The sequence below is a fragment of the Petaurus breviceps genome, unplaced genomic scaffold, assembly GCF_028583685.1.
Source record: "Petaurus breviceps papuanus isolate PSGF00001 unplaced genomic scaffold, PetGlider_PUasm1.0 90740, whole genome shotgun sequence".
In the NCBI taxonomy this organism is placed as follows: domain Eukaryota; kingdom Metazoa; phylum Chordata; class Mammalia; order Diprotodontia; family Petauridae; genus Petaurus; species Petaurus breviceps.
The window spans coordinates 14,705,199-14,717,662 of NW_027187330.1; the positions used below are offsets into that span (position 1 = coordinate 14,705,199).

At 39.8% G+C, this 12,464-nt stretch overlaps 1 protein-coding gene across 1 annotated transcript in view; it reads right to left on the reverse strand.

The window, feature by feature from the left end:
- Positions 1–11,183, reverse strand: part of SH2D4B (SH2 domain containing 4B) — a 199,162-nt gene extending 187,979 nt beyond the window's left edge. The window contains exon 1 of the mRNA XM_069067317.1: positions 11,000–11,183. Within this exon, the coding sequence (XP_068923418.1) occupies positions 11,000–11,183 (184 nt within the window). The remainder of the gene's footprint in view (positions 1–10,999) is intronic.
- Between the last annotated feature and the right edge of the window lie 1,281 nt (positions 11,184–12,464).

Consider the following 12,464-nt stretch of genomic DNA (forward strand, 5'->3'; position numbering starts at 1 on the left):
CACACACACACACACACACACACACACACACACACACACACACACACCTCTTTCACACCCGTTCCCCTAGCTTGTAAATGTAAGGGATGATTTTTAGATGATCTTAAATATAGGGGCATGCATCTGTCAAAATCAAATCTTTCCCATCTCTCATTGCAAACTGGAAAAAAAAAAAGACGGGAGCAGTACACTTGAGATACTGTACAAGGAATGTAAGCATACTGCTACACTGTTGGGGAACTGTGATGTGATTCAGGCATTCTGTATTTCAATTTATAAGAGAAGTGACTAAGCTAGCCATACCCTTTGACCCAGTGACTGTACTACTAGGCATAAATCCTCTCCTAAGGAAGCCAATGACAGAAAGAAAGGTCCAATGTATACCATAATATCCATAGCTACACTTTTTGTAGCAGCAAAAAAAAACAGGAAACAAAGTAGGTGTCTATCAAATGGGAAATGTCTGATAAGAAAAAAATAAAAAGAAACCTATGGTATATTAATACAGTGAAGTATTACAGCATAATAAAAAATAAAGGATTGAGAAGAATATATTTTTGGAAATGAAGGTGACAAAAACAAAAGATATCAGTAAAAATTCTAAATCAAAATAACAAATATGAGAAATTCTGAGAAACATTAATAAATTTGAATGAACTGATAGTGAATGAAATGACTGTAACACAATGTACACAATGATTATCATAAATGAAATTAAAAGATCCCTAAAAGGAAGTTGAGCTCTGAAAAATAAGAAAAACAACAATCTCAGGACATATCTCCTCCTTCACTGATGAGAGTTAGGAGACTATTAAGACAAAATATTGTAGGCATTGTCAGAAATAGTCACTGGGTGATATGGCTTTTTTTCTTAATTGATTTTCTTTGTCATGGTGGAGGGTTTAATCACTGAGAGAGGGTGAAATTATCACAATCTAAAAGCAAAAGACATTTGTAAAATGTATTTGTAAAAATAAATTAATATAATTTAATTTAAATAAAGACAGAAATAAATGCCTGCCCCACTGAAAATGACCAAAATTGTTTTCTACATAGAAATGATAACCCTTTTATGTATATAACTTTTCAGTTTACAAAGCACTTTTACATCCATTACTATATCCATTAGTAACAATCAATCAATAAAAACACCAATTAAATGCCTATTATATGCCAGGTACTACCTAATCAGTTCCTCATAAGAACCCCTTGAAGAAGGCAACCTCATTTTACAGATGAAGAGACTGAGGTTCACATTAATAAAGCAGCATAGTTCCATGGAAAGAGCATTCATCTTGAAGTCAGGAGAGATCCGAGTTCAAATTCTACCTCCAGTCCTAGTACACATGTGCCCATGGGGAAGTTATGTTCCTTAACAAGCATCAGTTTCCATGACTATAACATGAGGATGTTAATATCTGTAATACTTGTTTCCTGAAATTGTCATGAGACTCAAATGAGATAATGTATATTAAGTGCTTTTTGGAAAACTTAAACAGTTATGTTCTTGCCACCTCTTTTTATGATTACTTGCCCCTGAATAATAAGTGGAAGAACCAGGAGTAATGATGGTAATAGCAATATAAGGTACTAAGAATGATCCATTTTCTCAACAATATAGATACTCCTTTCAAAAATACAGATTACAGAAAATCCATTCCTCTCATCATGTGCACCTTTTGTCTATGTCTTCCCAAAAACCCTCCAGAGGGGGTTCATATAACATGCTGTTGGCCTTCTGCTTCATGTCTTGATGTGATTGTTGCTTGATTTATCACAGGACCAAAGTAAAACAAGGGCTCTCCATATCTTATCCCTTGCTCTCACTATATCTCACCTTCTTTTCTGGTTATTTAATAGTTTTGATGCCAATTTAAACTATTAATTAAAATGGCACCAACTTTTGGGATACTCTGTATAGCTCTTTGATAATATATTTATGTTGAGCCATGCTGATAATCAAAGCCATAACTAGGAGCTACTCATAAGGGACACTCTCAAGGACAGGCATCAAACACTACCGTGATAAATCTGATTTGAAAAAATCTATTAAAGATGAATGGAAAGGCACTGGAAGATGAGATCAATATCTAGTGAATTGAAAATGTGACTTCCATATCACATAATTAAATGAAAAAAATACAAAAAAGAATCTAGAAAGGAAAAGTATATTTAAAATTTGAGATTATCTTAAACAACAATTAAAAGAAAAAATCAAAAGATTGAGGCAAGGATTTTTAAATTTCTTTTTGTTGCTGATTCCTTCATAAGGCTGGTGAAACCTATGGATTCCTACTGAGAATAATGCTTTAAATGAAAAAAAATAAATAAAACACTTAAGATTAAAGCAGAAACTAATTATACTGAAATATTATCAAAAAATTGAAAATCAAGTTCATGAACCCCTGAGTTAAAGTGAAATAAGACCTCAAAGCAATACAAAGAAGAAGATAAACAATCCAATATCAATCAAAAACTTATTTCACTACAAAGGCTTGAGAAGTAAAGAAATCTGAAGAAAGAGAAACTAGGAAATGGGATTTCTGGTCATCTCTGTGATTTCGACAAGCCCAACTCAACAAAAATGCCAGTTGAATCCAATGCAAAACAGGAAACTCACATACCATGGGTTGTCATTGATGTTGAGTAAATCAATCATCCTGCCCACCCACTCAAAGTAAGTAACAAAATGTTATACCTTTATAGCCTTGTCAGGTGAGATTACCTTCATTGAAGAAATCAGTTGTATATATGAACTGAAAGGTGATGGGAGAGAGTTTCACAGACTTATGAAGGGATTTTTGTGTTAAATTTCCTATCCTATCTTGGTAAATAATTCTTTCTTAGGGGCAGTTAGGTGATGCAATGGATAGAACACTGGGCCTAGAGTCAAAGAAACCTAAATTCAAATGTGGCCTCAGACTAGCTGTGTGACCTTGGGCAAGTCATTAAACCTCTGTTTACCTCCATTTCCTCATCTGTAAAATGGGAATAATAGTTGCACCTATCTCCCAAGCATTGTTGGGAGAATCAATTAAGATATTAATTGTGAAGCACTTAAGACCATTCCTGGAACTATAAAAATGTTAGGTGTTATTATTAAAGCCCGGAATCAGGAAGACTTGAGTTCAAGTCCAGCCTCAGACATTAACTAGCTGTGTGAACCTGGGCAGATCATTTGACCCTCAGTTTCCTCATCTATAAAATGAGCTAGAGAAGGAAATGACAAACTACTTTAGTTACTTTGCCAAGAAAATCCCAAATGGGGTCAAGAAGAGTCAGACATGACTGAAATGATTAAGCAACAACAATAATGTTATCAATTAAGTCTGGCTGAGTAATTTATATCAACTATAGGATAACTATAGGAAGAAGCATACTGGTGGGGAACTTTGACAAAGGCACACCCCTAGCCCCCATTCCCAGCATGCTAGGGTCTCCTAGAACACCAAGGGGAGACCCAGCCTGCTAGTGTAAATGTAGTATAGCTGCAGAGTTTTCACTACACATTAATAATGAACAATAAAATAGTTAACATTAAGAAAAATGACAGAAATTTTTGCTTTTAAAAATTGGAAAGTTAGGGGCGTCCAGGTGGCTCAGTGAGTAAGAACACCGGCCCCAGTGTCAGGATGACAAAGGAGGCCCCAAAGGATGCCAGTGGTCCAAAGAACAGCTTATCATCAATTCAATAATTATTGAACAAACCACCCAAAAGTGCAGTAACACTTATATTTCCTTCATTCATTATTATAAAGTCTCTCAGTTCCATGCACATGGTTTATCCCAATTCTATAAATATATAAAATAGACCCAAGTATAATGAGAGTGCTAGAGTGTTTGATGTCCACATGGAAAACTGTTCTCTTTTTAATAGATGTCACCAATACAATAATACCTACGTTTTACTCATATGAAAACATGGTACCTCCTGGAAAGGTGATTCAGGTCTTTTCTGATTTTGTCTGGCTTTAAACTCACTGGCAACTTACCGAAGTAGTAAATAGTATGGTTTTGAAGTTAAAGAAGTCATACCACAACTTAATCACTTGATGTACTCAAATGACATTATTTGGCTCAACCCAACCCAACAACAAGAACAAAATCCCTCATCAACTAATTTCTCCACATCGTGGAATCTTTCTCCAGTAATATCAAAAGTAATTTGGACTTGACAAATATAAAATTCTTAATATACAGCAAGGAATGATAGAGACTGAAGCTTTCATGCTGGAAGGTCAAATTGAACCAACTGACAAAGATGATACTTTAAATGTCTTGGTCTCCTCCAAGCAAGACACCAAACAAAAAGTAATTAAGGAGAAAGCAATGTTTCTGTGTATTGAGATTTACTGGTATCCTAAAATAAACACCTACACAACAGCAATCTTAACATAAACATTTTGAGCTATTAAATGGACAAAAAGATTTGAAAAAGATATAATCAAAGCCTAAGGAAATTATGGAAAGAATAAGATTTTCTTATCAAAGAAGGAAAAAAAAAAGATTAACATAAATTCACAGAGCATACAATAACCAGAAATCAACAGAAATGCTTTTGGAACAATATCACTTTACTGAGCAAAGATAATAGCTGACAATAGATACATTGGATTTATCTAATAGGCAAAAGAGGTTTTTTTTCTGAATGGGACTTATGAAAAAGTTGAGATCCAGGAATGGAATCAAAAAAACCCTACATTGACAACCTCCATATTAACTTGACACTATGCCCACAACAAAGTACTAAATAAATGGCAGAGTTGAACATATTTGTTTGTAGAAGCAATGGTTTATGGTGGCAATTCATGACTGGGTGATTGCTACCACAAATTACAGGTGGATCCATAGCATGAGAGATCTGGAACTGAAACAGACCTCAGGGGGTACCTACCCTAACTCCATTTTATAGAAGAATGTACTGAAGTATGGGGAAACTGAGTGACTTGCCTAAGGTGACAAAAGTAGTGTGGCATATTAGTTATCAGAGATGGAATTTGAACCATATGACTCTGGAGTCAGTCCTTTTCAGAGGTTATGCAAGGAAAATATTAAAAAGAAAGGAAGGAAAAGAAGAGAAGGAAGGGATGGAAGGGAAGGAAGAGAAAGAAGGGAGGCAGGGAGGGAGGAAAGGAGGGAGGGGGAAAACTGAGCAACACAGTACTTCAGGTTACAAAAATTTAGTACTTATCAAACACTATATAAAACACAATCTAGTGGTTAGAATTATATATCAGAAGCTCACTATGTTTCATAAGCCAACAGAAAACAAATCCCTCTATTACAACTATAGACCTTAAAATACCCTTGAGAATTCAATGAATAAACTCTACTGGAAGTAAACTGTTGTGATAGAACTGTTTCCTACAATCACCTGGATATAAGATTAATCCAGGCAAATTTAAGAATAAGGTTTTTCATAAATGTCACCAAACTGAATATTCAAAATCTCCAAGTTATGTGCAACAAAATGCTTTTAAAATCTCAAGATGAAAAGGAATTTTAGTATAGTGGTTAGTCTTGAAGTCAGGAAGAACCAGTGTCTATGATACATGCTAACTGTGTAACCCTGTGCAAGTCACTTAACCCCTCAGTGTTCTACATAATACTCTGAGAATTTAAGTTGCAAAAAAGATGCTAATCTGAATTCATAAAGTAAATTCTTCTTAGATAGCTCCTCACACCAATGAAAGAAAAAGAAAAAAAGAAACATAGCAAAAGAAATCAAAATAAGATGGCCAAGCTTTCTATTCACTGTTTCACACCGCCTCCCACTTTCCAATAACAATAATAATTAATAATAACCGCCAATGATAATAATAATAATAGTCAATTATCACTTTGTCCAGGACCAGAACTATCTTAAATATCAAAAAAGATGAAGGGATTAAGATGAACATCAACAGAGGGATAGGGACAGCACTTGCAGTTTCATAAGGGACTCCTGGACGAGGGAAATCTCTCTACAAATGCAGATTAGTACCTAAAATCTTAGAGAGCTGTTTAGAGAAATGAGAGGTTAAATGATTTGCTCAGGGTCCCACAGCCAGCATTTGTCAGAGGAAGGACTTGAACCCAAGCCTTCCTGGCTTCAACACCAGTTTTCTATCCACTATTCCACACTGCCTCCCTCTTCCAAATAGCAATAATCCTAATAACAATAGCCACCAATGATAAAATGTTAAAACCATTTAAGGGTTACAAACATTAATTGTTTCATCTAATTAGTACCCAACTCTTCTGACTGATTTATCCACAATACTATGCCTTATCTCTCCCATGAAAAGAAAGAAAGGAAGAAGAAAAAACACCATGGGTCATCTTTGGATACAACCTTAGAACAGCAGGGTGCCTTCCCCAATGGTTTAGCATAGTGATTGCTGCCATGTCCCCAGGTCTCTGGGATTTCTACCCATTCTCCCTATTCTTAGCTCCCACAAGCTAAAAATTGTCCATTGATTCAAGTAGCCTCTGAAAAGTTAAGCTCGCACTCCCTGGGCCCAGTCACCCCTTTCCCCCATGTTTGGCTCTCAATCAGTCCTCAGTGAGAACTCTGGCATCCAAACAGGTCAGCGGCAGCCAGACTGGTATAGAATCACGTACACAAAGCCCTTGGTAGTGGAAAGAATTCTGTACCCCAGCGCTGCTACTTTCTACCTATACAGCCCTGGGCAAGTCACATAACTGTCTCAGGTCTCTGAGGTTCCTTTCTCTAACTTCTATTCTAGAATCTGTGACTTCAATCCCCTCAAAAACCAGGTTTCTTACTCCTAATCCTGGCTCCAGGATAAAAGACAAACAGAGGATTTATGCTTGGGGTGGAAGTACTAGGAAGCCACAGGAGTTAGTTGAAAAGGGAGATGATACAGTCAGACTTACAGTTTAGAAAGATTAATTTGACAGTTGAATAGACGACGCACTGGAGTGCGGAGAAACTGAATCCAGGGAGCTCATCCAGAAGGCAATTGCATTCATTCATTCTAGACCCACATTCCTATTTTAGGTTACTCTCTTCCTTGCCATGGGTTGTTCGTTTTGCCTGGAATGTATGCCCTCCTCACCTCGGCCTCTTAGAATCCCAGGATTCCTTCGAAGCTCAGGTCAAGCCAATTCCTGGATGGGACCTTTCCTGATGCCACCCCCCCCTCCACCCAACTGCTAGTGCCATTCTATAATGTTAATGGGATTTAAGATCTTCCCCACCCCTTAATAGGTCTCACATGGAACCCATTAATGGAAGCTTGCTTGTAGGAAGGTTTTCATACTTTTTGCTAATTTCCAATTAGGTACTGAGTCACAAGGGTTGTGGTGATATTGATATATATATATTCCCTGGTCAAGATTCTGAGTGGCTGTATGTTCGGAGCTCCCCACCTGCTCAGATGTAAAGGCTTTCTCAATCCAGGGATGTATGTAAAGTGTATAGTTGATTCAGGCAGTCAGAGCCCTGTCTGTTGGTCTTTATTTCTCTGCTTGTATTTTCTCTGAAGTTCAGGGTGCTGACTTTTCCCCTGAACTAGTGAATGTAATTAAAAAAAAAAATCTGTTGACCCCTTAAACAGCTATCTTTCCTAGTAAAGCCGGTCTAAGGACCTGTGCTAGGAGCCATCCTGAGGATGCCAGTGTGGTTGCAACTACACTTCCTCACTTCCCTTACCAAAATTACTTTGTATTTGCTTCATACATATTTCATGTTTGTTAATATGTGCACATGTTGTTTGTCCTGATACAATGCATGTTCCTTGAGGGCAGGAATGCTTTCCTTTTTGTCTTTCCATCCTCTGCACTTAGAAGAGTGTCTTACCCAGTGCCAAATAAAAACTGATTGATCAAGTTTCCCTTTAGAGTCCAAATTTGACTGTCCAGAAACATATCCCCCGTTTATAATGTTGTGCCTATGGAATTCACTGCTTCCTGTTAGGTAGATATAGATACACAGATGGATATAGATATATGTATGTATATGTGTGTGTTTATATGTATATGTATGTGCATATGATAAATACATGTAATATTATAATGTAATAAATCATGTTTTTACAGGACCAGTTAACAAGTTTAGGCGTATATGACTGTGCAGGCTTTTACTGGACATAAACAGTTTTTCACCTGAACAACTGTAATAGCCATCTAACTGATCTCTTGACCTGTAATCTCTTCTCCCCTATCATCTCTTCCATACCCCATTATCAGAGTAATCCTCTTAATGTACAGCTCTGATACTACCCTGCTTAAAAGCCTTCACTGGCTCCCCATTGCCTAACACATAAAGTCCAAACTTGCTAGCTCAGAATGGAAGGCCCTCCACAATCTAGACACAACCCACTTTTCCAACTTTGTTTCACACTCCATTCATTCTCATGTTAGACTAATTGATTGGTCAGTCAATGAGTTTCAGTATCTATTGTGTACCAGGCATTGTGCTAAGTACTGAAAATACAAAGGAAGGTAAAGGACATTTGCTGTTCTCACAGACCTCACATTCACATTGGAGAGACAACAGAAAAACAACTATGTACAGAAATAAACTGGAAATAATCAAGGGAAGGAACTAGCATTAAAGGGGATCAGGTAAGGCTTCTTGTAGACAATGGAACTTTAGCTGAGACTTGAAGGGAATCAGGGAAGCCAGAAGGCAGAGACAAGGAGAAAAAGTATTCCAGGCCTGGAGAACAGTCCATGAAAGTGTAAGAAGTCAGGACATGAGTGCCTAGTCAAGAAGCAGGGAGGACAGTGCCGCTGGACCACAGAGAGCATGGTGGGGAGTACACAGTCTGGGCAGGTAGAAGGGGGCTGGGTTATGAAAGGCTTTGAATGCCAAACAGAGGGTTTTCTATTTGATCCTGGAGAGGACAAGGATCACTGAAGTTTACTTTCATCCTTTATACAATTTACCCTCTCTCCCTTTTCCAACCTTGCACCTCTGTTCATACCATCTTTTCTGCCAAGAATGTTCTCTTTGCTACCTTCGTTCCACCCATGGAAATCCTCTCCTTCCTTCAAGGCAGTCTCAGGAATCACCTCCTCTATGATGACTTCTCTGATCTCCCTTGCCAGAAATTCTCTCTCCTTCTTCTGATCTCTTAGAGCCCTTAGTCTGTACCTCTCCAAAGTTTCTAATCTGTACTGTCCTTTGAATACAGACATCTCCATAATCAGTCTGTAAATTCCTTGACTTCAAGGAACAAGACAAGCCTTAGTAAGCCTTGGTTAGCCTCTACATTACCTTGCCTGATAAATGTTGGTTGAATTTAATTCAGCTGTCAAGTGTTTATTGACCTTGGGAACACAATAAGGGAATGAACCATCTCCTTTTGTGAAGGCTGTACTGGTGTCCCATTTTACAAATGAGGCAATCAAGCCCAAGGAAATACTTTGCCCAAGGTCACACAGCTATTAAGAAGTATCAAACACAAATTTTGAATCTATACTTCCGGATTCTAAATCCACAGCTCTGGCCCCTATTTTAGGCTGCCTCTCATTAAGTCATAAAAGAAATGCAAGATAAATGCAATCCTGTACTAACTAGTCATAGTTTGCCACCAGCGGATCCCAGGTCTGCTCAGATACAACTGGACTTTGACTACCAAAATCTTCCACATGGAACTTTTATTCATGCTGTCCCTATATCATCCCTCTGGTAAATACAGTGCAGGCATTATATAGATAAGGAAAATAAGTTGTTGTTCAGCTGCTTCAGTCATAACCCCTTTTGGGGTTTTCTTGGCAAAGACACTGGAGTGGTTTGCCATTTCCTTCTCTGGCTCATTTACAGATGAGGAAACTGAGGCAATCAGGGTTAAGTAACTTGCCCAGGGTACATAGGTAGTGTCTGAGGTTGGACTTGAACTCAGATCTTCCTGACTCCAGGCCCAGCACTCTATCTAGTGTACCACCTCACTGCCCATAAGGGGAAATGAGGCCCAAGATCATTTGCCTAGTTAGTCACAAATCCAGGACTAAAACAACAGGCCTACTGTCTTGGGATCTCTACTTTCCACCAGACCACCTTATCCTTCATAAACAAGAGCTAATGTTGCCTCAGTCACCCTGTCTTGTTCACAAATATAAATGTTAGGAAGGAAGGAAGGGGACACCAGAGACACCATCTGAAGAATGGTGAGTAACTGTTCCCTGGGTATACCAGGAACAGAAAGAGGCAAGTGATTTAAGTTGCAGTGAGAATGAGCTTTTAAAGGATGGGGTAAAGGGTGGTAAGGATATAGCCCAGCCCAGAAACAAGAAAGGTTCAAATAATTGACCAGCCCCAAAGAATGGAAATTTCATTTACTCTCTCATACATGGCTGAGCCCTCCTGCTCTGGACACACAGACCCCTATCCTCAGACCCTGAAACTCTATTTCACCTTTTGTCCTTATCTGTTAAAATAAGGTGACTTGGAAACTGATTCAATCCACTCTTAGGGAACTGCAAGTTTTTCTAAGTGGTTTCACCCCGTGTCCAGGACAAGAGTCATGGCCTCAGCCACCCTAGGGCAATACAAAAACAAAGTTAGATAGGAACTTTCTATACTAAGCATAGGACCATCTTAGACTCTCAGAAAAAAACTATAAATTAGAAAAGGCCTTAGGAAGCCCAGGAGTCTGAAAACAGAAATGCTGCTTTGTTTCTCTGCCTATACCTTTTCTTCCTGTCCAAAGGAGAACAAAGCCCAGACAAAGAAGATGATATCCCAGACATAACAATTTACCCCAAAGAGAGGAACTTTTTATGAGTTCCCAGCTCTCATAGAGACAGCATCACATGGGGGAAAGGGTACAGGAGTTGGAGAAAGAGAAGCTGGATTCAAATCCAGACTCTTCCATTGACTACCTTTGAGTCTTTGGAAAAGTCCTGTCACCTTCTTGGCCTCAGTCTCCTCACCTGTAAGCATTAGACTGGATGACCTTTCAGTCCCTTCCTCTGTTCCCAGATTCCCTCTCTCCTCTCTGCCACCCATCCCTCTGGTCTTCCTCCTCTGTCAAGGAGGCCCGGTTACCTCGCCTGAAATTCCGCAGCACACCCCCCTCGGCCTCCTCCCTGGCCGCCCTCGCCTCCCTCTCGTGCCAGCGCCGCAGCTGTTCCTCCCTCATCTTGTAGAAAAGGATGTGCTTCTGCTCATCATTCAACTCTGCCAGGAGCTCCGGGTCAATGTACATTTCCCTCAGGATCTGCTGCAGCATGGTGCCCGCTGGGTAGGGTGGGATGGGCCCCAGGTCAGGCAGCCAGGGGCAGCAATCCCAAGCCCCTGGGCCCAGAAGGCACTCAGGTCAGCCTCCAGCAGAGAGCCCTCTCCTCCAGGTGTCTCTGTGTCCTTCAGACTGTCATGATCCTCCTTTAAGAGACATCTTTCCTTTCCCTTCGCACTCACAGAGCTGTTCCGCTCATCTTGCCATGCTGAAGTAGCCACAGATATCAGATGGAACAGAGCTGGGGGGATGAGAGAGGATGGGCTGCTCATACCACAGAATCAGCCCACAAGCTTTTCACCCCCAGTTGTTCCATCACCCAGCAGAAAGGCCCTGAGGCCCCGAGGCAGCTGGACCCTCTGTCAGCCTCTGCAGGGCTCCAGCCCCAGGCCAGGAGCCTACAGGAGCGGCCAGCAGAGTGTCAAGTGATCTCCTAACTGAAAGTAACAACGACACCAGCAATATCTGTGTCACTCCACCTGCCTCTGGGAATTGATCTCTCTTCTGCTGATAAGAGAGAAGACAGGTTTGCCTGTTATTTCCTAAGCTACAGGGCCAATTTTCAGAGGGAGCCTGTGGAACCGAGCTCCCGTGAAGGTGAAACCCACTCCTGTCTTCTCCATCACTGCTTAAGCTTCCTCAGGGGACACTCAGTGAGGTAGCTGACATCTTGGTGATGGAAAATGTTGTGGGTCTTTTTTTTTTTTTAATTCTAGCCTTTAAAATAGCATTGAATTAATATTAGCCAGACAAGAATGAGCTCTGAAGAACTCATGTAAACTGTCTGTCAGCCTTATTACCGTTAATTCAATTTCCACCTCTTGACTCAAGAAAGATAGGAGATTTCTGTTTAAGTAAATGGTGAACTCTTGCTGCTTAATTCCCTGATATCAGTGAAACACTGTTTCTGATTGGGGGAAGGGAAGGAAGTGGTTGGATCTAATAAGTTTAAAAAAAAAGTAAAAGCTAATGACAAATATGCAGACAATCTGTTTAAAATTCTCATGGTGGCCTAGGGAGGAAGAAAACCAGCAACTGGGCCCCTGCTCTCGGCAAAGCTTTTACCCAACCACTGCCCATCTGCCAAGATGACCTGTTTATTTGTAGATGGACAGATGTGTCAGTGGGAGATCAACCACCTCCAGTATCTAAGTTCTTAAAACTGGTAGAGATCCACTGAAGTGGGAAGACTAACTGGTTCTCAAAGATGTTTTCAGCTCAGTTGGTCCTTAGAGCAGAAGGAACCAGCAGCTGAGAGGACTGAGAACAAACTGT